Raw genomic sequence first — 27,966 nt, 5'->3', positions numbered from 1 at the left:
GTGTTTTCAATAGGAATCACATTTTATTCAACCATTACTATCTCATAACCATTTCATTTCACAGTGTGATTGTGTTAGCTAGCAACAACCGTGCACAGCAGAGCTGGAATTCAAGCACACACACGCATACACACGCTTTAGGAGTCCAGTTGAAGATTCTCAGCTGAGGAGAGGAGGTTGTGGTTTCTGCTGCCTATTTTCTCATTAGTTTAGTTTGTTGTTACCTCTGGGAGCTAAAAGCAGTCAGGTTGCAGCATCCATATCAGCATAGCGAACGATTCATTTGATTTCCGTGCTGAAGCAATATGATGTCTGGCAGAGCAAAACAAAATGTTTTTAAAATCAAATGTCCCAGTTGAGCTGGCATAAGGAAGATGCTCTCTCTGTGTCTTATGGTCTTAAAGACAGAAGAGGAGAAACAAAATACAGGTTTCACTTAGTCAAAAGTACACTTCACCGATATATATATATATATGTATACTGTACATATACAGTATATGTGGGTGTGTGTGTGTGTGTGTGTGTGTGTGTGTGTGTGTGTGTGTGTGTGTAAAAACCTAGTGCTCCTAATAACAGAACGCAACGGCAAGGAGGAGTCAAGGCTTTTACAACCACCCATCATCTCCTCTGATTCACTGCTTTAACAAAATGAGGGCACAATCGTCGACCTAAAACACAGACAGTTAACCTGTCTGTCTGTCTGTCTGTCAGTTCTGTGAGTTTATTTGAGGATCTTGTGGTAGGGGAAGAGGTGCAGATTCTGGGTGAAAGCAGGAATGTCCATGATGGCCGTGGCATCGGGCATCTTGGGTGAAGCAGGGAGGAAGGTGAGCTTGGACACCTCGCCATACGTGGAGCTGCAGAACTCTTCCTCGTCGCCTTTCGAGTCTTCTCTCTTTTTGGCAGCATCTGCGTCGTTCTCCTCTGGACCGAATCCCACCACCTGTGGAGTACATCCATGTGCATGTACAAATGTAGGTTAGGTACAAGCATGGTAACTCTCCTTTCCCCCATCAAGCACACACACAGACACACCCTCGATGACCAAAGACAAGCTTACATGCACGCTGAGTTTGCGGCTGGTCTGCCCTCTGTGTTCTTGGAACCAAGAGACCAGCTCAGCCCTGGTCATCAGCTTCAAAGCATCAATCTAAAACACACAGAGAGAGATGAGACGAGACATAAAGAACAGAAATTAAGAGGAGTCATTCAAGGACGAATTGTAAAAAGTGAAGCTCTTCAACAGCCCACTCAGCCCAGTATACTGTTAAGCCACACAAATAGGTCACAGAAGACTGATGCCTATCAAGATACTAAGAGAAAACTGATGCCCATCAAGATATTAAGAGAAAATAGTTAAAGTAATACTAGGTAACTTTTTCAACAAAACTAAAGTTAAATTGTATATCTTTTGTGAGTGGCAAATGTTTCACAACACCCAGTCCATGAACGCCACGCCTTTTCTATAATCATTTCCATTGAAAAGGTGGCTCGGTGAGCCTTTCCCGCGAAAATGACGCCATCCGGCCGGAAAACGGAAACGGAAATGCACCGGTTTCCTGTTTGGCCAGAAACTACCGCACCAGTTTCCTGTTTGGCCAGGAACTACCGCGCTGATAACAAAAAGGAATCTCACGCTGTTTTTAAGAGATTGCAGGATTTGAAGATCGAAAAACAACAGAAAAAGAAAACACAGCTCACGGTAACTAAAGCTCCACTGGCTAAGAAAAACGATCCACAGATAGTATAAAACAATTAAAAGAACGCTTTTTGACAAACAAATGGAATTCTGGGTAACGGAGGAATAAACAAACGGCCTGCAGTGACGGTAATGACCAGCTGAGGCTGCTAAAAATCGTTATTTGTGGACCTGCATTGTATTACTTTAAGTACCAGATGTGGAGGTAGAATCTAATATTCACATCTGAAAATGTATTATACTGCAAGGGATACTATGTTTGTTTTTAGCCCAACTAGTGGTGGCGCTCTATGGATGGCGATGGCAGCCGGAAATCACTTTGGCCCCAAACAGGAGATCTAGAACGGCTGGATTGTCATGGAATTTCCCTTGCACCTTCATTGTCTCTGATGGACGAACCCTACTGATTTGATGTCTTTCCTCTACACCCTCACGCCCAAATTTACACGTGTATACGAGACATCTCAAAATATAATGGGTGGATTATTAGTTAGTGAAATTAACAGCATCTCTCTCTCTCTCTCTCTCCTCAGTGATCCAAAAATAGTTTATTTTCAACTGTTTTCTTATCATTCATATTCTTATGAATAAGAATAAAGATAAAAATTGTTTATGTGCCGTTTCTGACCATAAAGATTATTACAGTTTTTGGTGCCCAGCATGGCAAATTGGCTTGTGCCTTGGTGCATTTTCCCCCCACTATTATTGGTCTTTTTAGAGTTTAGATTTGTATTCAGCATTTATTTATTTTGCTATAAAGCATGTGTTATTTATTTTTAGTGTATTATCATGTGATTAGAATGTAAAAATGTCCAGCTGTCCCTGACAAAAGGCTATTTGTGTGTTCTCTTCACCTCTCTGTTGAGCCTATCAAAGATATACTGCTGGGTGACCACCTCAGCCCAATTCCTGTCCGCCTCCTCCCCCAGGTGTGTGTCCTCACACTCCTTCAGCTTCACCAGGGCAGTGACCTAGAGGAGACAAGTACACACAGCTGTAACACATTTCTTCTTTTTTTTTTTTTTTTCTAAATTTTTATCCCCAGATTTTGTAACCCCATTTTTTACACCCGGTGCAAATTGTCTACGTAATCCTGGGCACTACCTTCCCTCTGCCAACCTAGGGAGGCCAGGGCCGAGCTCATGCCTCCTTCAATGCATGAGAGCCAAATGACCTTCTTGTCACCTGACAGGGGAGAGTTTCCCTGGTTGGACGTAGCACGTGGAAGGAACACGTTATTCCAACCAGTTCCTTTCCCCTCGATCAGGCGCCCCGGCTGGCCAGGGGGAGGCAGTATAGTGACCAGGATTAGCTGTAACACATTTCTATGGATTTTCCCCAAGTTGCTTGGAGCAAGGATCAGTGAGGATACATCAAGTGTATCCTTCACGTCTCCTCTGCAAACGTTTGTTATTTGGAATACGTGTAGTATAAATTCACAAAGTGACGCGCTGTGAGCTTGTATATCTGCTATTTTTGAATAGCGAACGCAAAAATCTAAAATGACAGATGCTTTCCCGGTTTTAATGGGTTAATTCTGTTCATCTGGGGACTGTGTTAAATATTACATTTGGGACAGTGGTGTGTATGTGTATACACGTATGAATGTACAATGTATTCCCTAATAGCAATAATGAAAAAACTGTTAAGACTTCAGCTTTCAATTCCATATCTTCACCAGGGTTTCCATGATTGTGGAAACAAACAAATACCGCATGCCACCTGCCCAACATAACATGCACAAATACTTAAAAAATAAATACACACAGTATTCCACACACAAACACACCTGTGTACTGTAGGCCTCCTCAGTAAGTGCATTCAGCAGCTCCCCAAAAGAAACCAAGAACTCTTCAATCTTCAACTCCACCACCTCGGTACTGGCAGGAAGGAAGTCAACGGGAAGAAAAAATATGATGGAGGAGAAAAAAAAGAAGATATTCCACATCCTTTTATAGATTCAATTCAGGTTTTCTTGACAGATGGATAAATTGCCGCTTGGGTCTGGGCGAGCGAGGAGATAAATAGATTGTAGCTTAGGTTTGGGGTGTGCAGTTCAGATAAATTGTGGCTTGGTTTGGAAGGGAACAAATTGGTTAAGGATGTGTTGTGGACTCACTTGAACTTGGTGGCCTGTGTTTCCACGGTGACAGAGAAACCCAGAACCCCTGAAGTGTTTCTGCAGGTGGGGTAGACATGGTACCTAGAGAGAGACAGACAGACAAAATCAGAAACAGGCAGGCAGACATACAGATAGATAGATGTACACAGATGGGCAGACGGATAAGATGGGCACACAGACTGCAAGAATTGAATTGGGTAGGAGACCGATGAACAGAGAGCGAGAAACAGGCAGGCAATCAATTAGAATTTTCCTGGAGGTACATGACGGTGGGGTAATATAAACAATATTTGCCTCATGCTGTTTGTTACATTTCATTTAAATTATCACTGTCCCCATCTGACCTTCCTCCACTAAAAACAAGAATTCAGTGAAAACTAAAAAGCAAAACAGAGACAGACACCCACCCCAGAGTCTCTTTGGTCCTCAGGAAGTCAAAGCAAGGTTCCTCCATGTGCATCTGTAAGACAAGTCCCAGTTATTTGAGATAGATGGATGAGCGACCTAACTGACAGATTAAAAAAGCGAGGATGAGCAAGTGTGGCAGAGGCATTTTTACACCAGTGCAGCAAGCGTCTGTGACACTGCTAATACCTGTGTTACCGTGTTTTTGGCCAGTAGAGGGCATACATGAAAAGTGGCATTCCTCTTTGGAAGCACATGTTACATCATCACTTTTAATAACATCTCATCTAGCATATGACCGCATGTGACCAGAGGCTATATTGTAATGGCTGAGGGCTTTGGCAGTGACACAAACTCATTTACACATCAGTGATTAATGATCAGTGTGCATTTCTTTGTTTAGCCTGGTAGCCTAATATGGCTATCTATAATTAGCACTGGAGCAGCAATATGTGCATTTATTTTGTAATTGAAAAATAACGGTACTGAAGGTGTGGTGTTAATAATACTGTCATTGCTACAGTGAAAACCACCGCCTGCAGTAGATGATGCAGCATTTAGTAGTGCTCACCACCAGTAGCTCCATTAGAGTGTGTTCCCTCAGGTTCTTAGGTCCAGACTACAGGAAGAAGAAAGAGAAAGAGGGGAGAAACCAAAGCATGGTAATGAGAGCGAGAGAGAGAGAGAGAGAGAGCAAAAAAGAGAGAGAGCAAACAAGGAGTGGATGTGAGTTAAATGTTCATCGAAGTTGTAAAATTTCACTTGTCAGATCATGGAACGGACATTTGTCACACAAATGACACACACACACACACACACACACACACACACACACACGTGGCGTTAGTTCAGCAAAAGCTAAGGTATGGCAAGGTTAGGGTTGACAACTCCCAGAGTTTAAAATAAGGGACACTTATCCTGGGCGCACGGCAAAGCCGCGCAGCCCAAATAAAATTGGGGGTCAAACCCCCCACATTGCATAGAAAACTATGCATTATACCTATAAAATAATACAAACACACCTGCATTAGGCTATTATTCATGATTTGTTTTTTTTCCATTGGAGCCAAGGTATGGCACCTGCCATACCCAATTGACGCGCCACACACACACACACACACACACACACACACACACACACACACACACACACACACACACACACACACACACACACACACACACACACACACACACACACACACACACACTACATTTAGATTAGGGCTGTCAAAGTTGATGCATTATCAATTCATTAATGTATCACCATATGGATGGCGCAATTAACCCAATTTAGCCTTTTTTGACCTTTTGAAATATTCGTAAGTCAAATAAGCTCATTGCTCCTGCTCTGAACGCAGATCAAAACGAGCACTCCTTCCTTGCGTCTTAATTGGGGAAGGGGTGTTGAGATCAACTGATTCGATTAGCTTACATGTTCATCTCAACCAATCACAGTGATTGGGGAGGGTTTCCAAATAAAAACATGTGACACTCAGCACAGGCTGTCTAAATACCTAGGATTTAAACTCTCGTTTCAAAGTGGGATATCTTTTTCCACCCTGTTTTTACAACACATATCAGTAGAACCATGTCAATACCTTCACATTTGCAATATAACGTTGGATAATAATTCAAATATATCCCTATTCGGCCGGCACCCCAAGTCCCGAGGTACAGCGATATGGGTGAGGTCACAGATGGTGCTAGGATAGCCGGTGTGCGTGATAGAGTAAAAGTGAGAGAGAGGGTGTGTGTGTTAGAGAGAGAGAGAAATAGATAGACACAGGAGAGATGATAGTGTAAAAAAAGAATACATAACTGGTTCTATTTTCTTTTTATTGGATTACTGTGAAAAGTAATAAATAATAATACATTTGGATGCTGCAATGCTGGACCTGGACACAGGCCAAGTAGGCAGTTGCCTACCTAGGGTGCAATGATGCCCAGGGGGCGCATACTAAGAAGCCTGGATTTTTTTTTTATCATTTTAAAAATATATTTATTTAGGTATTTTTTAATAGAACACAAAATATTAAAAAGCACCCCCGAATTTTGCACATTGAGAATTTGAAAAATAAAAGTTAAGGGCTGCCCAACAATGTATCCCTCTCCATAAATTTTGGGTTTTGCCCAGTCATGCATGTCCGGAGATCTTTTCAACTGCGTGTTTGTGCACTCTCTGTGTTAACACTGTGTTGTACCTTCTCTTCCTTCACTGCATCGCCTGCCTGGTTTCTCATTCTTTGTAGCAACACGGATGATGTACAGTAAAACACGTTGCACGTGATGCCGTGTTACGCGAATGACAATGGTACAGAATGACATGCATGCTGAGTGCACATAGAGCCCTATGAACGACGCACACATGGACAAATACGACTGGAGTGCGTGAATACCGCAACAACAGTTAAAGCATGTGAGTTACATTTTCGACATACTGTAAGACTTTCAGAGGTCTAGTCACACCGGTTCGTATTCTGTATTTCCGGTGTTCTGATCATCAACAAAACACCAAATGATGGAATATCTTTTGTTAGAACAGTGTTCCATTACTCCAATAGAATTCAAGACACTTTTACAATCTATGCCAAGGCACACTTGCGTCCCCTCGCAAACGCACACTTGCTCGGTCGGGAAACCTGAAAGCAAACACCACCTGCCAGAATTTTTTATTTACCTTAAGAGTCAACGCCTGCCAGTATACAGTATGTATGTGTGTGTGTGTGTGTGTGTGTGTGTGTGTGTGTGTGCGTATGTATGTACCTGGTAGTAAACTGTGACCTCGGAATTGGCATCTCCCTTGTTGAGTGATTTGACCTTGCACAGATGATGTTTGGGAGGCAGCTCCACCACTCTGAACATCACTGGGACATCTACTGGCAGCTTTGAGAACTGCAACTTGCTGCCAGAGAAGGAAGAAGGTTGGATTAAATGGAGCCAGGGGTAAAGTAAGGATGAAGGAAAGTTAGGAGGAAAGGATGGAGCATAGTAAGTAGGGAGGAAAATTAGGAGGGAGGGAGGAAAGGAAGGAAGGAATCATGGGGTGACAGTAACAAAGGAGGAAAGGCAGGAAGGAAGCATGGGCGGGGAAGTAAGGAAGGATGAAAGAAGTAAATAAGGAAGGAAGCATGTGGGAAAGGAATGAAAGAGGAAAGTTAGAAGGGAAGTTGAAATAAGAGACAAATGAATGAACGTAAGAACATACAGGTGATGAGAAAGTAAGGAAAGGATTGGAGAAAAGTTGGGAAAGAATAAAAAGCAATGATCAGGAGGAATAGCAATGGTCAACATTTGAGCCCGAGGGAAATGAATGCACCCAAAGCAAACAGGTCCAGACACACTGCATATCTAAAGACTGCAGTCGTTCAGTGTATTGATTACAGTCAGAGAACAGTGACAGGCAACTTACTCTGTGACATATTGCAGGAACTGCACCGACTCCTGCAGACAGAACACAGACAAGGATAATGAACCAGGATCAACAGAGTGTGTGTGTGTGTGTGTGTGTGTGTGTGTGTGTGTGTGTGTGTGTGTGTGTGTGTGTGTGTGTGTGTGTGTGTGTGTGTGTGTGTGTGTGTGTGTGTGTGTGTGTGTGAGAGAGAGAAGGATGAGGTAGTTTGAAACAGGAAAGGCAAAGAGACAGGTATAGGGAAACCATAATAATGTATGATGAAACTCATTCATAGATAATAATACAATTCTAACTGTACCATCTAAACACAGATTTGTTCACTGATTAACTGATGCAATCATTCACCCATTCATATTCATCATATTCAGACCTGCCAACCGTGGGATTTTCTGTTGAGTACCATTATACGTGCGGGATGAAAAAAAAAGAAAGAAATGGCTGCTCGCGGTTGGAATGTTATTGTCCCAGTGGATACACGGATCCCTCCGACTACCGATAGGGACTTTTTTTTTTTTTTTTTTTTTACACAACGTGGCATCCACAGCGTTTCAAAGATCGTTGATTTAAGGTAATTACGCTGGCATGGGGATAAAAAACGATGTTTAATAAGCGGGTAATGTGTTAACTAAGTAATTATTCACGCCTTCATTTACAAATTAATTCATCCATCCACTCACAGTGCCGGTGAAGTTGCCTTGCACCAGTCCCTCAGCATACAGCTGGGCCTTGAAAGCCTTGCTGAAGTCCATCAGTTCCTCTACAGTCAGCCCGGCTGTCAGAGCCTGATACTTCTCCACCATGGACCAGCGAGAGTGTTCCAAGATCAGTAGACGCACGTCCCTGAATGGGGGGGGGGGGGGGGGGAGAGAAAAAAAGAGAGAGAGAGAGAGAGAGCGCAAGAGAGAGAGAGAGAGAAAATAATAAGTGAGTTGGGAAGTGTTTTATAGAGCACCAAAGTCTGACGTAATGTACACATCTTACCTGGGTCACTTCTTTTTAAACAAAAACATAAAACAAAGAAAAAAAAACACAAGAAAACATGACGACTTACTTGCCAAGCTTCTCAGGTTTAATGAGGATGTTGAAGTAGGTTTTCTTCAGCTGCTCTGAGAACATGCTAAAGACATCAGGGGAGGCCGAGAACTCTGCCAGGTAGTTGACTATCAGGTGTAGCAGCAACTAGAAAGCACAGGGAGGGAGTCAGACAGAGATGGATGGAGATACAATCAATTAAGATCAAATCTAAATAATGTATTAAATACATAGATGGATAGATAGATATCGTCTCTGTCGGCTGGAAACCTCACATGTCCAAAACTGTTCCTTTTCAGGATTCAAATAAAAACATTGCAAAAGAAGCAGATCGACAAAAGGAGATCTGCTACTTTTGATGCTTTTGTGTGACGCTGTAGTGTGATCAAGTACGGCGTTAATTTACGAAAAAACACAAAAAGTTAAAATATGGTCATAAGAGGTTTCTGCCTGACAGCAACAATATACAGTCCATGTATATTATCTGTATCCATTTATGGTTGGCTGTGTGTGTGTGTGTGGTGTGTGGTGTGTGTGTGTGTGTGTTCACTCACAGGCAGTTTGTGGTTGAATCCTTTAACCTTGACAACCAGGCCGTGCTCCCCGGCCACCAGTTTATACTCTAGCTGGGCCACATCGGCCTCGTAGGCTGGCTCAGCCAGGTTATGACCCAGGATGTTTACCATGAGGTCAAATAACACCACACTAGGAGACAATAGAGGAGGAGGGGAGAGGAGAGAGAAGGGAGAGTGGAGAGATGGAGTGAGGATGGAGTGACAGTGGGTGTCGGGAGGGTGTGGGAGGAGGGGGATGAGAGAGGGAGCAAGGGATGTTAAAAGAAAGAGGAAGCAAAAAGGAAACAGGACAGAGACAGAACAGTGGGCCAGCAAGGTCAGGACAAAACGAGGGAGGTCAGAAGAGGAGGAGTGGGGAATGAAAGAGGGAGGAATGAGAGATGCAGGGACAGAGAAAGAGAAAGAAGATTGAAGAATTAAAGAATGATGACGCAGAGAGGTAAAGGCCAGGAGTGAGGGATGACAAACAGAAAAGAAGATATTGAGCATTTCAATGAGTAAATGAAACGCTGTAGCACTCTCTAGGGGCCCAATGTGAGATGGTCAGAGTCAGTCTGTACTCACTTCCTGGCAGATTTCTGGATTACAGGCGAGATGAGATGAAATCTGACATAGGCTACGGCAGGAAGACAAGAACACAGGAAACACAAGTCGGGTCAAGATATGTCGCCATCTTAGGTGCAACTTATGTGTATACAAATACATGTGTATTTGACAAGCACAGACACAGCTACATGAAGCGTGATCTACACTTTGATGCACAATGGTGTCAGTAGCCAATCTAAGACATAATTGTGCAACAAAGTATAGATTAAGCCTGATTTACACTTAGTTGCACGCCAGTGTCATGCGCCGATAATAGCCGATCTACAAGCTCACAATGCGCCACAGCTGTAGATTGTTGGTGCGTGGCACGACAGACGACACACAACCAAGTATAACTTTTAATAAAAATGCAGACATGGACATTATGCAGGAGAGAAGACACACACACACACACACAGAAACACTCCTACCCTTAGGGATCTTGAACTTGGTGTCCTTCTTGTACCAGAGGCAGCCCCTGTCGCTGTTGGCTATTCTGACCGGAAACTCTGTGTCTGGGTAGTCAGAGGGCTTCAGGGTGAAGTCAGTAGCTGGACACACACACACACACACACACACACACACACACACACACACACACACACACACACACACGTTACTATAGTTACCTTAAACTAAAAGCCTGATTTATACTTAGTTGCGCAGTCCAACCAAATAAAACTCAGGCTTAAAAATTAAGTGCGAAAAAAAACATTTAGTCAATTTGGTCAAAATCTTCCACACAATAAGCATGATGTGCATATGTTTATTGAGACTGGGATGTCTACATGACAGTGACTTCAATTAACTCTTGCACCCCTACTCACCAATGAACTTGTTCTCTGCAGGGAGGTGCAGCTCACTGCTAGGCTCCATGCTTGCTGTCCACTTCTCCCTCCATTGCTGTTGGATTTCTGTTGTGTTTAGGGGAAGGAGGATGATTAGTGTACACCAGGGTTATTATAGTTAACTTAAACTAAGACTAAAATCAAGGAAAATACAAAACTAAAATGGAACAATACAAAACTAATAAACTAAAACGAATTCAAACTAATTAGAATTGCATGTAAAATCATCTTCGTTTTAGTTCTTCCACCATTATATCTGATCATGTCATGCATGATTCTTTCAATCCTGCTTTTTACAGCGTCCATAAATGAAGGCTTTTCTCATATTACCCAAACAAAATCTAAGAACTACATTAAAACTTGTCAATTCCTAAAACTAGTGTTATGATCGTAAACTAACAAACTGAAATTTAAATAAAACACCAAACTGAGAAAAGAAAAATAAAACTTTTATTTCAAAACTGTAACAATTGGTGCACACAACACTGTTTCTACTGCTTTCTACTGGTACAGTTTTAGGTAGAGGCGGTGGAGCAGATGTGTGGAAATGTAAATACATATCTATTCAAATACATTATGTATTTGTTTATTTAAATTCATCCACTTGACACACTATTTATTTCCATTTTCTCAAATAGATCTACAAGAATATCCAATCAATAAAGTCATTATTGAGAATGCTCTGTTATCTGAATTTCAGTCTAAATTTAGTAGGGTACATGGGGAACGGTTTTGATTGACAGGGAACTGTTCCCGGCTCTGAATTGATTTCACACTTGAGTTGGTACAACCGTTCAAATACTCAAATGGTCCAAATGCTTTCTTCTTCAGGTGCTATTTTGGGACATTCCAATATTTCAGGTTTTTGCATCTCATTTACATTTTACATGTCAATGGTCTTTATGTCGTTCTTATCACATTTTCTGCGGGAGGCTGAAAACCCTCTGCCTCACCCCTAGCCTAACCTGACTTCACAGCCTACTTCCATCTGAGACTCCTGAAGCAGAATCGATGACAGACGGCATTTTCATTTTTTCAAGCTACTTGGCAGGTGATTGGATGATCCCGCCCCTAGCAGCTGCTGATTGGTTCTAACACGCAGCGGACCGGGCAGCTTTACTCCCTGAGCGATCCCAGACCTCCTTCCTGAAATCAAATGCAAATGAGATTTCCGGAGGGAGGGGGGTTTACCAGGCTACCCCTAGCCAGGGTACCATTCCTACTGTCCCTCAACGAAGGCAAAAACAGCGTTCATTTAACCACTTAAGCCCTATTTTATAGTTTGTGGTACAATGGAGTCACGTGGTGAAAATAGCCAATCTACCAGATTGCAATGTATTGCATCATGGCGTGTTGTGAGCTTGTTACGATCTGCCATTTTTTCAATTCTCACTCAAAAAAGGGACACCAGGTAGCAGTGGGTAAATGACTGTTAATAAAGACGGACCGTTAGAGGTACATTTTTACACTCAGGTAAATTAACACTCCGCCGTGTACCCTGAACTTCCTTCTCATTGACTATTTAGAGAGATGCTTGTAATCGTATTTCAATTGCTCTCTTCGCACTGAACTTACTTGAACACTTGCCCTGTTGATTGACAATATGTTCTCTGGATAAGATTGAGTCTAACAAAAATGTACTTAAATTTTCATAACACCAACATATCACAAGTAAACCATTAGTGAGGGGCGAGGGCTGCAGGGTTCAGATTACATTATGCTACAAGATATTCCTGTGGTGGCCCTAGAATTATCAAACAGAGAGGCGTTAGATAAGGACACTAAGGGCAGTGGAGGAATGCTCTAAAGTGGTTTCCCCCACTTCTGATGGTTGTCTGGGTTATAGGATGAAAGCTATCAGTGTAAAAAGAGCAAAATACTATTCACCGAGTATCTACACAGGGGAAAGAGCTGTCAACAACACACACACACAGTTTATCACAACACCCTTGGAATACAGATTTATTGCACTTTTCAGTTGCTCTCGGGAAGTAATACGTCATTGAACAAAGCCCTCAGCAGCAATACAATTGGTTTCCCTTAGCAAGTTCTCTCAACGTGTGCGCACACACACACACACACACACGCACGTGGAGACTGTACACTCGCACAGAAAATCACAAAATCTTGCAGCCACATGATGACTCCGGCTGCCTTAAGTTGCACAATAAAAATGTGAACCTGAGCTAAAAGTCTTGCATTTTTATTTTGCACAGCTGCTATTTCCACTTATCTGCTGGTTTTTCTTTACAAAGTATTTATTTACTGCAGTTGAGCAGCCACCGTCAAGGAGGCAATCAGGGGAAGCACACCTGCTCTGCATCTCGACGATGAACAGAATCTCTGAGTCTGAGAGCACAAAGTCTGCCCACAAACACTTTAACCAACTTGTCGCACAGTGGCAACACCCAACACATGCACTCCAACATCCTCTAGTCTCGACACAGACATAATTGCACCTACCGCCTCATACACACACACACACCACACTCAATCTTAAATACACACACACAGACTCATGTCACATGTCTCATGACCTACTTTAAAACACAGTCCAAAACACTCTTGAACCTGAGAAACCAGACATAATTTCACCTACTGCCTCATACACACACCATAATCAATCATAAACACACACCACACACACACACACACACACACACACACACACACACACACACACACACACACACACACACACACACACACACACACACACACACACACACACACACACACACACACACACACACACACACCAGTTTAAAACACATCCCAACACCCTCTAGAGTTGACCCTGAGACAAACACTATTTCAACCACACAAAGCACTCACCCTCCACACTGTAGTTTGTGCCAAACCATTTCTCTCGAAGGGGACATTGGCCCTCGTGTTCTGGTGACAGCAACATCAGATTGGCTTTCTCTGGAGTGAGAAGTGAAAGAGCTGCACTGATCACCTACACACAAAACACACACACACGCGCCAAACTCATTAGATGATTGTCCTGCAGAAATATTTTCCATAGTTTCACAAATCTATTACATTTTCCCCATCCCGAGTATGAGTCAAAGAGGCACAGTAACCTTTGTGCACATAGGAAAACATGTCTTTATCAAAGATAGAAGAATTTCATAGGATAACATAAGGATGTGATTATGCTTAGCTTTCACGTCAATACTTTTTCTGAAGTCGGTGTAGGTGGTTGAAAAGAAGTATATACTGTAAATCCTGATTCATATTTTGATTTCTATAGTCCTGGCTCTAATCTAACCATGTGGTAACCAGCTCTGTCCTACTGACCTCTGGTTTGAACTCAAACATCAACTGATCTCCTGTCAGGAAGTCTTCTTTAGGGAACAGCTGCATGCTCTCACAGATGTCCTCCACATATTCTATAGGGTCAGTCTGACAGGGAACACACACACACACACACACACACATAATTAATACCACTGTGGTGTCTGACATATTAGGGGTGTGCCGATATATCGTCCCGCGATATATCGCGATATGTTTTTGTTTAGATATGTATCGTTTTGGCGTAAAAAAACAAACAAACGTATTATTGCAACTTTTTTTTGCAATAATAATAATGCATTTCCTCCCCCCCCCCCATATATTTTCATAAGCTTTTCCCCCCCATATATTTTCATAATAAAAAAGTATATTATATCGTATCGATATCGTGAGCCCAATATCGTGTATCGTATCGTGAAATTAGTGTATCGGCACACCCATAATATAGATCAAGTAACATGTGGAGGGATGCTTACCTGCTCCTGATAGTGGAACTCATTGGCTTCAATCTTCTGTATCTCCTCATATATTCTAGATAGAAAGGCAGACGTCATAATAAAGTAGGAAATATTTAGACATTGCAACTACATCTGCCTCCTCTCGTGTATTTTTGTGTGAGCGTGTGCTGTGCTATATGTGCGCGTTCCTGATATGGACACTCACATTTTGGGACAGATTGATTGGGATTGCATGTCTAATTGGTGACAAAATTGGTGTTCCCAATTTGATTATTACTGCGGTTAGGTTAGATTAACGGTGAAGCTACACCAGGTCTGGCTCAGAACTCTCTCTGTCCCAACGTTGGTCAGATCTGATTGTTTATTATTATGTACCCTAATCACTGCAGGCAGCTACACTGGTTGTGCTTGAAGTAACGTGATGGATTTCAAACCAAGACTGCAACTAAACACTTTATTTAGGCACTGCTTGTGTTTTTGAGTACATTCTTACTCAGCCATATAAATACTTAAGAATTCATTGAATCCACATTTCAATGGTCTACGTCACATGCAAACCTTTATATAACTTAATGCTAGTACTACCTTCTTTTCTAGTTCTAGTCCTATAGGTTAGGATTACGCATGTGTACGTTAGGGTTAAGACTCAGCAGATTGGTTATGGCTAATGCCTGATTTACCGTATACTCCATCGTACAACGAAAGTAGCCAAGCTTGTAGATGTGCAATTTCTCAGTATGTGACACTGTTGTACGACTAGTATAAATTAAGTATTAGGGTAAGGGGATACAGAGTGAATGTAAGTCAATGTGAAATTTCAAACCAATTTGTGTGTGTCATCAGTACCTTTGCTGTGGGCCCAGTGTCTGCAGCATCCTCAGGTACTGGAACACAAGGTGGGCCACCTGTAGGGGGAAAACACATGCACACATATGACGTGATCAGCAGGTACTCAATTATGTAGATCAGTGGTTCTCAGAGTGGGGTATGATGACCCCCCCCCCCCCCCCACACACACACACACTTTAGAAAATTAAGAGCAGAAAAATTAATTACGTTGAGGAAAAAATGTGCATCAGGATACACAATTCATGTTTCCTCTACCTGGTAGAAGTTCTGAAAGCCCTCGTCGGTGAGGGTGATGGAGATGGAGAAGATGGAGTAGGTGGTGTTCTGGTCGAAGCCAGTCTCACTGTTCCCTCCAAACAGAGCGAGAGCCCAGCACCTACACACACACACACACACACACACACAAACGGTAAAGAAAAGAATAATAATGGTCCGCTTTCAATGCAGACACTCATCCATTGAAATGTGACCACTTTGTTTTGTACTCGTGTCCTCATGAAAAGTGGCCACTCAACCGCTTCTGCAGTTTGATAGAAGAGTATTACTGAGACAGTGTGCACTCAAATTTCACTGCGTTGTCGTTCACAATGCACCATCCAAAAACGGCACACCGTAAGCCAGAACACTCTATCAAGTCTCCCGAGCGGTGTTGCTAGGTTACAGTGCTGCTGACATGCGGCAGAGAAGTGGCTGTGGGTCTTTCTGATGGGCCATGGGTACCGTAGGCCAGTGGTTCTCAAAGTTGGGTCTGGGGACCCCCAGGGGTCCTTGAGGGGGTTCCAGGGGGTCACCAGCAAAATGTGTTGATACAGCATCACAATCATTTTAACCCCTTTATCCATATGATATTTTATACGTTGGCTATTCAAAGATAACAGACCTACAAGCTCACCGCGCAAGCTTGTACATCTGCTTTTTTTGAAAGACATAATAATCTTCATAGTATTGGAACATTTTGAATATTTTTTTATTTTATTTTTAAACACAAATCTTCTCTTCTGGGGGTCCCTGGCAAATGTTCAGATGGGGGTCCGTGGCCAAATACATATCAATTTGGGGGCCGTTGACATGAAAAGGTTTGAGAACCACTGGCAGAGAGAGAGAGAGAGAGAGAGCGAGCGAGCGAGAGAGAGACTCTGAGTGACTTCACCACTTCACTACCTGGCGCTGCTGAGATGGACCTTGTAAATCCACATGGAGAGACATGAACACACATATCACGTTGTCAAGTGGACTTGCGGGGGAATAACATGTGGTTTGAGAATGGGATCCTCTGGGCTTATCAAAGCTTTGCGCATAACCAGAGAGAGATGGAGTCCTTTTAAATGGATTTTGGAGAGCCCTTAGGTAATAAAAATGAGTGGATAGAGTTGAGGACACTCACTTCTTCCTGAGCGTTGAGAGGATGCTGCCTGTGCCCTCGTGACCAATCAGCCATGAGATGTAATGGAGAGGCTTCACTCTGGGAAGAGAGTGAACGATTTGATGTAATTTTCGGAACTTACAGTAATTTAAAGAGCAAAGTGTATTATTTTATACTGTTTTCTTTTTTTTTTACATTGCTGTAAATGATGCCGTCTGTATTGTGGTTAATACTACGTGCCTAACCTGTAGTATGCCTCCTGAGGGGGCAGGGCCCAGGTGATGGTCAACGCATGAACCTTTCTCACTGGAACCACTGAAAAATAAGGCATAGAGAGAGAGACAAAGAAGGGAAAATTGTTGTGTGAGCCATGACTTAACCCCTATATACTGCACTTCCTCGTACAACAAATAATAGATCTACAATCTCACAAGCTGTCACATCGCGACGTGTTGTGAGCTTGTAGGCTCATAGAATATTTCCCCCTATAATGACATGCCCAAAATAGAGATGCGTGGGTTAATGCATTTAAACAAGGTGTACATATAACATATAATGTAATTCTTTGTGTAAATTTTCAATTTTACACAAGAAGTGAAAGAGAAGGTCAAACACACAGGTCAGTACCTCTGTACAGTTTGTTAAAGGCCAACGTGTCAAATGGATCCAGTAGGTGAGAGAATTCCGGCTTGGGCTCGTTACTGTAACCACAAAACAGCAAGAGATACAGTAACCAGTTCTGACGATGGTGAGTCAATAATAGATAACAAAGACAAAATTCATCATGGGAATTTGAGTTTGATGAGCAAACAGAATAGGGAATTAAACTGCAGCAGCAGAAAGCTGAAACGATTCATGTACAGTACAACCATTTATGATGACAGGATGTTAAAGTCTCATTCTAAAATGAAATGGCAACCCCCTACAGCATACTCTTACAGATTGAGTGTGGGTATTAGTCGTACATTTTGTGGGTTGCCATTTAAAACAAATACAGACTTAAATGTTTCATGCATCTATATTTTCATAGAGAAACCATTTATGCCCCAAGGAAGTTGTTTAACAATGCATAAATGACAGAGGAATATTTGACAATGACTCTATCTTGAGGCAGATTCAAACTCATTCTACATCACATAAGACCACCTCAGAACATTGACTGAGAAACACTGTGAGGTAGAACTCACTTGTTGGGCACCTTACTGAAGATCTCTCGTACCCATTCCTCCAGAGTGTCCAGTTTATCTAAATGGTAGCAGATGTTAAGATGTTAAGTATGTGTAGGTGATACAGTACATGAGAATTTGCTCATTCAATGGATTGAACAGTCACTAGATGTCTGTTGTGTACAGTATGCTGCTTCGCACTATGAAGCATATTTCTGAGGATAGTTTAAGGAGGGACAAACTAGAGCTGTGTCTACAGTTTGCCCAAGGCGGTCAGGCTATTTCAGGGAAATTAAAAACCTATTTGTACTCAATAAACTATTGGTAAAATGCCCCATGCAGACAAGAGATGGATTTCAACAATCAATTTCCACCGATGTTCTTTCATCACCCAGCATATGGTCTCCCCAATGAAAAACCAATCCCTAATTACAAACAAATTTTACACTTGCGTGCATGGTAATAAATGGATCATAAAAATGGTGTTGCATTACAATGGACAGTGTGTGTTAGCAATACAATGGCTTTGTCATTCATTGGTGAGGAGTTAGACCCTATCTGTAATTTCCTTACATGAGTGCTCCGTGTAGAGTAAATGTTGCTGTTTGCACTTCCCTGAGATAGTAATCTTCATGATTTGTCAGGGATTAGTACTTTGGGGTTGATTAAAATCAGGTTAATCGTTGGTTAAGCATTTGTTTGGAACTCTTGAGAGTGTATGTAACCAAATAGATGTTTACACGTTAACGCTGAGAATGTTACAGTGTATGTATGCATCCATCCATCTTACAGTACTTAAACAATTAGTGCCTGGACTGTATGATAAATGGATCTGGGATAGATTGCTCTGACCTTTGGACTGCACAGCTAGCGTCATATAATGGGCAGAGTAGTGTCTCTTCCAGAAGGCACGGAGACGCTTGTACACATTGATGTTCTTCTTCTTTGGCTCTTGCTTCAGCGTCTGGGCATTTCCTGATGATGTTAAAGAGGGAGTCAAAGAGGGCGGTCATAAAAAAGACTGTTAACAGCTGGAGAGAAACCAGCAAGAGAGCATCTTGGTTTCTGTCTCAGCGGTCCCATTTGTACCTGCTGAACATACTCCAAGATACACGCTGGGAAGACTCTGAGACTATTACTTGTCCTGGTGGAAATGTTTACTCACTCACCCCAGCAGAATTTACCCATAGGGTGTCCAGGTTTGGCCAGACTGCCAAACAGCATCTCCTTCCTGTGGGAGTCTGATGGCTTAGCCAGCTGGTACTCTGAAAGAGAGTAGTGGGGGAAAGAAAGAGAGAGAGAGAGAGAGAGAGAGAGAGGGAGGGAGGGAGGGAGGGAGGGAGGGAGGGAGGGAGGGAGAGGGAGAGGGAGAGGGAGAGGGAGAGGGAGAGGGAGAGAGAGAGAGAGAGAGAGAGAGAGAGGAACAGTGTAAAGTGAGATACTGTAGCTGGGAGTGTAGACAAGCTAGGTGATTGTTTTTTTAGTTTTTTATATTATTGATATAAATGCAATTTCTTCTTTATTTGAGAGCATGTTGCATGACATGCTACCACTTGCATGTGAAAGACCCAACACAAATACATAGCATATCGTCTCTGTCAGGAGGAAACCTTATATGCCCAAAATTGAGACAGATGAGACAGTGAAACCTTGTAGATTGTCTATTTTCGCAAATTTTGCACCAGATTGATGTACAACAATGTAGGGCATTTGATTTACAAAAAAAACATAATATTGAAAATATAACATTGAAATATGGAAATACAAGGTTTCTGCCCGACAGCAACGATATCACCTTAGCACGTCAAGCAAAAAGAAGAAAACCTTAAAGCTGCACTATGTAACTTTTCTCTTCTACCCCGGATTTGAACGCGATTTCCTGCGCAAATCCTGATTTTCTTTTTACCATTGGGCTAATAGAGCATGCCTGCTTGCTCAGGGGATAAATTGAAACTTGACCATCAGATAAAAAATTGTGTCAGATCCTGTGTCTAGGTGAGACATGACCTTTGACACAATCTAAATGTCTCAATAGAAGAGCAGGGAGACACAATACAACCACCCCAATTGTAAGTAAAATATAGTTATATTGTATTAACATACTCTAACCATACAGATTGGACATTTAATTGTATTCATTATAAAAAGTTACATAATGCAGCTTTAACTAAATTTAAAAAAAGAAAAAGTATCATGACCTGGAAAGCCTATACGTTGTTATAACTTTAAAACCGGGAAAGAATCTGTGTCGTTTCAGATGTTTTTTCAGAAAACAGGTTACGATTTTGAAGGCATTTTTTAAATCAACCTCAGGTCTAAATGAGTTAAGGCCATACAAGGCTCCAAATGATACCCGACAAGGAGAAGCAATGAGCAGAGCCACAAACAGTATTTAACCCCCCCCCCCCCCCCCCCATTACCCCCAGACTAGCCTCACCGCTGTCCACTGCCTCCACTTCCCTATCGATGGCGTCTCTGATCATCAGGGGGCAGATGAAGAACTGGGCCCATCTGCGTAGGGGGTACAGCAGGGTGGCCATAATCAGGGACCACACCAGACAGGCAAAACAACAGGTCAGATGGGTACAAATACACAATCGTAATCAGACCACACACACACACACACACACACACACACACACACACACACACACACACACACACACACACACACACACACACACACACACACACACACACACACACACACACACACACACACACACACACACACACACACACACACACACAGAGCTTGGAGAGGAAGACAGTCTATGCAGTCTGTATGTGTCTATGTCTCATTGTCTCACTGTTCCCATCTAACCCTGACCTAGTTTTTCACAGGCAATCTTGATGTGACTGGTACTCTGTGTGATTGGTATCAAGTTCGATGAGGTCTTCACGGGTCCAGGATGACAGACCCAAACCCTAATGATTAGTTTAGAGATCTGATTGGTTCTGACATTTTTTTAATGGGTCCATTAAATTCATTCTTTCCGAGAAGGCAAGAACCGACTGACATTTTTTTTAAATGACGGATCAGAACCCTAATTGGACCTGTGAAATGTGTTCAGAGATGCCATTTGTTCATAGATATTATAGAACTGAACCCGACTGTCGGGTATTATATGGACCTGACAAACCTAAAAATGTAAGTAGCTATTAAGAATCAGTAGATGCCAGTGATAAGACTACTCCAAAATGTAATATATAAAGCCACGTAACAGCCTACAATAAGAGATAATGAATTCAATCTGCATGCTCTCATCTCGCTAAAGAAGGAATCCATGATCGCACACCTATGATATGCTCTCTCAAGCTCCCAGCCTGGCACACATGAGCAGCTCAACCTTTTTCACCCTTATTTTGCGCTGCAGATCCTAGGTCAGCCTAATCATCACACAGCTTACTTCATGCTTTTCTCTCCTGATCAGCACTGAGTATGGGTCTTCTCGGATCCACTCGGGTATTACACATAATGATAAACAGATCCAGGACCCAAGGTAACAGGATCTGAATCGACCCAGACACAATTGACTATAATAAAACACAGACCCAAATCCATACTGGTCTTGGTGTTTCTGGTTTGGGTGGACCCGTAAAAATCTCTAGTGTATTGTCACAAATGCTTAGATAGGGTTCACTGACAACTGAAAAATGGGCAAGGTTGGTTGAAAGCATACCCCACTAAATGTGTTTTTCCCCCTCCTCCGTCAACTTTCCGTTGAGTTTCTATGCATAACCCTACGCCATACTTGTTCTGACTACTTTTAAAAGAGCTCTCTATTCCTTCCTTACCTGTCCAGAGACTCTCTGAAGTGCTTTCTCGGTATGTCAAACTGGAAGATAGTCCTCTCACAGTCTGTGGAGGCGTTGTCACTCCCACCATGCTTCTTTAGGAAGGCATCGAATCCATTCTCTGATGGGTACTTCTCACTACCCATGAACACCACTGGGAGAGAAAAGCGAAAGAAGAGAGCGATGGACATCAAGGTTTTCTCAAGTCTTGGGAATTAAAGGGCCACTTCACCCAGATGGCACAAATTCTGTCTACTCGCTCTGTGTCTCAGAGGACTGTGTTCAGAAACCTTTCTACCAGTGACATCAACAATATTTCAACCTTTTTTGTTGTTGTATTAACGCAAGTACAATGACTTCTATTTCAGGAAGAGAAAAGCTATAGTTTCCATTAGCTTGGAATCTCCATCAATGATGTCAGGTATCAGAACTGTCAACAGCCCATCCCTGAGACACAGATTTAGTAGATGGAAGCGGTGCCATCTTATAATGAGCATTAGTGAGGACCAACGATATGAAGATCGGTTTGAAAATGGGTGAAGTGCTTCTTTAAGATTCACATATCACTGGTTAAGTTTGCTACTCACTGTGTTCAAGGAAGTGGGCAAGGCCCGGGAGGTCACTGGGGTCACTGAAGCTGCCCACTCCTACACATAATGCTGCTGCAGACTGACAAACGGACCATTTATTTTGTTAACCACACTATACTTAGTAAATTGGACATGAGTTACAAAGGGATAAGTACAGCGTACCTATCTCTTTGTCAAAAATTGCAAATCTAATGCGCTCTATTCCTCCATAACACCAAATCTGTTTCCCAAAAATAGCAGATCTACAAGCCAACAACAAGTCGGGTTGCAACGCATTGTTAGCCTGTAGAACTGCTATTTATTGTTCCCCAGAATAAGGATGCTAGGGTTCAGGAGAATCAGGACCAGTGGTTAAACATCAGATCAATACTTTTTGGTCTGTATACATAAAGACCCTAGAAATCAGGTCACACATGATTGAGTAAAAACTAAAAGAGAGACTGTTCAATCTGGTCTCATGCCAACATTCCCATTTCAAGACACTTAAGACATACGGACCAGATCCTGAAAATCGATGGACCTACAAATTGAGGTTTTATCAGAGGTACCTGTTTTTCTGAACTCCCTTTCTTCCTTTTCCCCTCGTTCTCTGGGTCATCGTCCTCAAAGTCGCTATCCTTCTCATTGTCCTCTTCCTCAGACTCGTCCTCTGTTCCCTCCCCGGAGTCGCCATCCTCCTCTTCCTCGCCATCATCCTCTCCTTCTGAATCCTCATCTCCCGCCGCCGGACCACTGTAGTCGGAGATGAGAAGAGCTCTCAGCCCGTTCTCCAGTTCAATGTACCTGGAACGTTACAAAATCTAAGGTTAAAAAAAACATTTCGAATTTTAGCTGCCGTTCTGTAACTTCAGAAACTAGGACAAACAAAAGTGATGCACATGGCATATGACCCCCTAAGCCTTGCAGTGTCTGGGTAGCTCTGTTTCTAATTATGCACATGTATTAGACAAACCCTGGAGGGTGCCTCGCCAGTGATGCAACAGTGTGTGCTTTCAGATGATGCAACTGCCATTCTAACAATTTCACAATAGTGTCCTCAATCTGTTATAAAAATGATCATCATGAGATTTTTTTGTTTCAGGCAAGTATGGATGGTTGAGTTCAACTGGCTAACACTATACTGGAATAATATGTGCCACCAAAGCATCCCTATTCTGGGGGAAACGTTCGCCAAAAACAACAGATCTACCTGTACATCTACAAGCTCGTAATGTATTGTGAGCTTGTAGATTAGTCTATTTTTGGAGAAGGAATTTAGTGTAGAGATGATAATTCCCAAAAATGACATTGTTGCCGTTCATGGATTTGAAATAAGCATATAGGGTTTAAGTGGTTTAAGGTGTTTTTTACCTGTATTGTTTGGGGTCACTGGGTGACTTGACGACGTTGCTGTCCCCAACGTTGTCCTCTCCTCCTGCTGCTTCTTGGGCCTCCTCCAGGGCCATGGGTTCTGTGTCGTCTGAGCCACTTACTTGCACAGAGGCCGCAGCAGCAGAACCAGACGCTAGAGAGTTTCTCTGCATCCTCAGCAGAGACTGGGCACTGCGGGGTGACAGCAATGCACGGCCATAAACAACAGGACAGCTAGCTGTCACCGGTAATAAACGTCCCAGAGCCGCGACACACGTCCGTGTCGCCCTAAACAGAGCTATGGTTGGTGATGATGACGTTGACACCTAAATGTGTCAACAAATATACCTATAGACCAGGGGTCTTCCAACAGGGGGTCCTCAGAGATACTACAGGGGGTCACCAAGTTTTTACATCAACCACTTGAACCCTAGCATCCCTATTCTGAGGAGAAAGCCAAAAATAGCAGATCTACAAGCTCTCATTTTCGGCAAAGAGGTTTGGTGTAGAGGGAAAAAAGAGCAGACCAGGCAAGTACAGAGTGAAAAGTCAAGTTTACTAAGTATTGACAGTTTAGGTGGTTTACATGTCTGAAAACACACATTTAACATGAATCCAATGTTTAGTGGGGGTCCCTGCTTCATCTCTCTCTCAGCTAAGGGGTCCTTGGCCTGAAAAACGTCCCCTGCTATAGACAGTTGTGACCAGAGCCAACCTATACTTCCTTTGCCTCCCTACAGAGGAGTTGTATAAAATGTTATATCATTTAGATCATGGATTGTCATAACGGTCACTGACCACAATGACAGACACGTCTAGGATGACAATGCGTCTATTCATACAGGGGCTGTCTGGTGGTTTCGCCCTATTCACAGCTCTGTGTCTGTCAGCTAAAATGTACCCCAACCAAACCTGCGGGCTTTATCTTTATTATCTCCATGGGACGACAACACATCTAGTACCACAATACAGACGAAGGATCGGTATTATTGACAACCTATGTTATGGATACAGCACCACCAAAATGTAGATCTTTGCTACAGCACCGCTACTATAGCATAAAAGGATGCTAGGTGCTGCTAACGGCAATCCAAAGCTGTCAACATGCGATATCATTAATGCTAATGTTGGTCTGTGTCTTAATTCGCTGTGGCGTTTATTTCAAGGGCACAGCTAGAGAAGTTTAATAGTTTTAATTCTAGTTAGTCAAACCAGTACAAGCATCCATACCTTCCTTCTTCTTGATGGTTGTCACCGGAGGGGCCTTGACTTAGTGGTAGGATGACCACATGCCAAGAAGGGGTGCTGTGATTCGCCGAGAAATGGCAACTGTTCAACATAGCAGGTCACGATTGGTCAGAGCAGCAAAAGGAACGCCCATAGGGTGTGGTTTATGTTGGTCCACATGTGTGAAGGACTGAACTGTGGTGGTTGTTTATTTAACATGTTTAGTTTAAAGACCGAACAGGCAGCAATTTTAGTTGCGAACGATCAGAACAGTGGTCCGGAAATCAAAATGTGCTTGAAGTACTAAAAGTAGAAGTACTCATTATCCAGAATGTCCCATTTCACACGTTTTCATATATAATGTATACAAATCTTTTGAAAATTCACATTTTTTGCTCGCATGCGGCCATGCATTGTGAGCTTGTAGAAGTAGCTGAAGTAGTTACTGAATGTTTTGTAATAATAATCAAAATCTACAAAGTTATAGTAACTAATGTTTTCAAATAATTGTAGTGTAGTAAGGTAGTACAATATTTGCCTCGGAGATGTAGTGGAGTAGAAGTAAGTACTGAAAATTGGAAATACTCCAGTAAAGTGAAAATACCTCAACATTTTATTTAAGTACAGTAGGCCTACTTAAGTAAATGTATGTTACTTTACACCACTGCTCTACAAACATCTATTTTTATTTATTATTGTCCACAGGCTGCTAGCTAGATGAATGTGCCATGAATGATGATACAGTCATGTCGATATAGAATTAAATACAATGTTGTACAATTATTCGTGGTTCCCAAACCTTTTAGCTTAAGATCCAAAAGACAAATTAGACATTTGCTTGACCGAGACCTGGCCATGGTTTTCGTGATGCTCATCTTGACAGTCATGTTTCAGGCCTAGACCGGGACCCAAACTAGTGAAAATAGCAGATAGGCCTATACAAGCACACAATGTGAGCTTGTAGATCTGCTATTTTCACCACTTCTTAAATGTTTTTTTTATTTATTTATGGAAATGTATTCGATTTTTTGGGGAAATGTTGGAATTGTTTTTTAATTGATCAAAAGTTGTGTTTTTTTTTTTCTTTAAATCTTTTTTTTAAATGTAGGAAACGAAACAAATGGAGCATTTACTCGCAACCCACTAAAATCGGCCCGCGACCCACAAATGGGTCCCGAACCTATGGTCCCGACCCAACCACTGCGTTGGGAGCCGCTAGGGGGCAGGCGTAGGCTATGAAGCACTGTGCCTGGCAGTCCAAACTTGCCTACATTTAAGACTCAGAGGATGGTTCTTAACTCGGGGGCTGTATTTTCAGACTGCCATAGCAGCTTCATTCCAAAGGCTACAGATTTACATGTTCCTAGCCGTGTTAAAGGTCTGCAGACAAAAAAAGAAAGAATGTCAGCTTAGTATACCCACTGGGGAAAAGTCCAATGAGAGGCAAAAGTTTAAAAGACAAAGTCTTAGGAATTTACATCATGCTTTTAACATCAGTGCAGGTGCTTAGAAACGGTTGCACTGATATAAGCTACGGTGACATTTGTCCAATTTGACCCTTCTTTCTCCCAGTTCCTCTCCGCAGGCTGCAGCATGCTGGCATTCCACCCCTCCTGTCTGCCAGTGCCAATGTGCCAATGTGTCCTCACTCACTCCTCCCCCTCACTTACTAACTCTCTCGTTTGCTCTGAGGCCAATCAGATTTGCCCCCGGGCCTCTGTCGGCAGCAAGAGGTGATAAACACCGTCTGCTCTGCAACCATAACAGCCCAGTGTGTGTAGAGGCTGTCACACAAGACATTCCTGCACCGCTGTTTCCTAGTAGCCAGACTTTGGCATCTTTCTTTGCTTTCATTCTGTCTATCTTTCACCTCTGCTGACCTTAAGGCACGTGGGAATGACTGAAATAAATGTGGTACAAGTGCAGTATAAGATCTATGCCACCCAGTTCTTATAAGAGAAGGCAGTGCTCTGTGTTTTGGTTTGTCAGTCAAAACAATGTGGACATTACCTTGGCAATGTTGCTTTTGATGCAGAAAATACAGGCCGCATAAATCAGTCACTTGAAAAAAAGGTGCATTGTGCAGAGTCTAGTTAATATTGGCAGTATAGTTACACATATCGATGCCAGGGTTCGCCCTCACACTGTGGCTATCAGATTTAACTGAAAAAGCAATGGAACATTCCTTTAAAGAAAGAGATTTAAAGGTCTACCCTATTGATCACTAATCAAGCAGTTAAGGTCTCGCATTTAAGACATTTTTGTTTTTGTTTAAGATAAATTGCCACAAGCTTTCTATTTGAATGTATTTCCTAGCGTTTATTTTCAGAAGCGTCAAATGCTGTCAAGCAAAATAGCAAATCCTCTCAAACTGCATGCGAGCTGTTGAAGTTATTCCATATATTTAAGTAAATTATTTTCTTTTGTTTAAGTAAGTGCTCTATATTCTGTGTGTTCAGTAACAGGGGTCTCCCTTTCTCTCCAGCTCTTTATTAAACAGAAAATGCATTTTCAGTTTGGGTTACCAATGTTATCCAGTCAGGAGAGAGAACTCATACAGGATGAACAAGTGAAATGGAAGTGATGGCACAAATAAATGAGCAGGCAGAATTTGAACACTATACAATTGAAGCTGATAAATGGGGGTACTCTCTCCTGGTTGGCTGAAATTGGCAACCCACCTGAAAATATTGCAATGATTACAGTCAGAATATAAAGCTTTAAGGTTTTCACAAAACATGACATTTGTCACTACACATACATTACACACATACACTACACATACATTTTGTCACTACACATACATGCTGGGACGGCACCTGAGGAGTGTTGGGCGGCAGGAGTAGGGCAGAGGTCTCTATGTCCTCCTGGTGGGAGCTCCTCACTGGCAGGTGAGCCGGCTACAACAGCAGTGACAACGCAGAAATATGTGTGGGGAGGAATTAATTGGCATAATGACTAAATAGGGGAGAAAAAGGGGTAACGCAAAACAAAAATCACTTGTACAGTACACTACCTTTAACAGGGCTTGTGTGTGGTACACTACCTTTAACAGGGCTTGTGTGTGATTGATTGAAAGTAATGCCTTCATCACCCATTAATTTGCACTATATTGCATAGAAAAGATAACCACAAGCGAGGGTCACTCTCTCAAAAACACAAACTCAACCCTTAAAACATCCTG

General features: G+C 42.3%; 1 protein-coding gene across 1 annotated transcript; it reads right to left on the bottom strand.

Annotated features, from left to right (window-relative positions):
• nrd1a (nardilysin a (N-arginine dibasic convertase)) lies at positions 1 to 24,824 on the bottom strand. The gene is made up of 32 exons (XM_084044845.1): positions 24,786 to 24,824; positions 23,556 to 23,747; positions 22,754 to 22,988; positions 22,203 to 22,284; positions 21,616 to 21,769; positions 20,255 to 20,328; positions 18,987 to 19,082; positions 18,670 to 18,792; positions 17,839 to 17,896; positions 17,279 to 17,352; positions 16,897 to 16,966; positions 16,673 to 16,750; positions 15,544 to 15,664; positions 15,286 to 15,344; positions 14,458 to 14,512; positions 13,985 to 14,089; positions 13,517 to 13,640; positions 10,661 to 10,747; positions 10,265 to 10,384; positions 9,813 to 9,864; positions 9,228 to 9,378; positions 8,693 to 8,820; positions 8,319 to 8,481; positions 7,639 to 7,670; positions 6,993 to 7,131; positions 4,798 to 4,845; positions 4,229 to 4,281; positions 3,819 to 3,902; positions 3,489 to 3,579; positions 2,554 to 2,670; positions 1,061 to 1,150; positions 1 to 943 (listed from the first exon to the last, which is right to left on the bottom strand). The coding sequence occupies exons 2-32, from the start codon at positions 23,726 to 23,728 to the stop codon at positions 722 to 724; spliced, it is 3,258 nt and encodes a 1,085-aa protein (XP_083900971.1). The 5' UTR covers positions 23,729 to 23,747; positions 24,786 to 24,824; the 3' UTR covers positions 1 to 721.
• Positions 24,825 to 27,966: the final 3,142 nt, after the last annotated feature.

Source organism: Gymnoscopelus microlampas (assembly GCF_963454915.1).
Source record: "Gymnoscopelus microlampas genome assembly, chromosome: 20".
Taxonomy (NCBI): Eukaryota; Metazoa; Chordata; class Actinopteri; order Myctophiformes; family Myctophidae; genus Gymnoscopelus; species Gymnoscopelus microlampas.
This window is presented reverse-complemented; position numbering and strand designations above follow the sequence as displayed.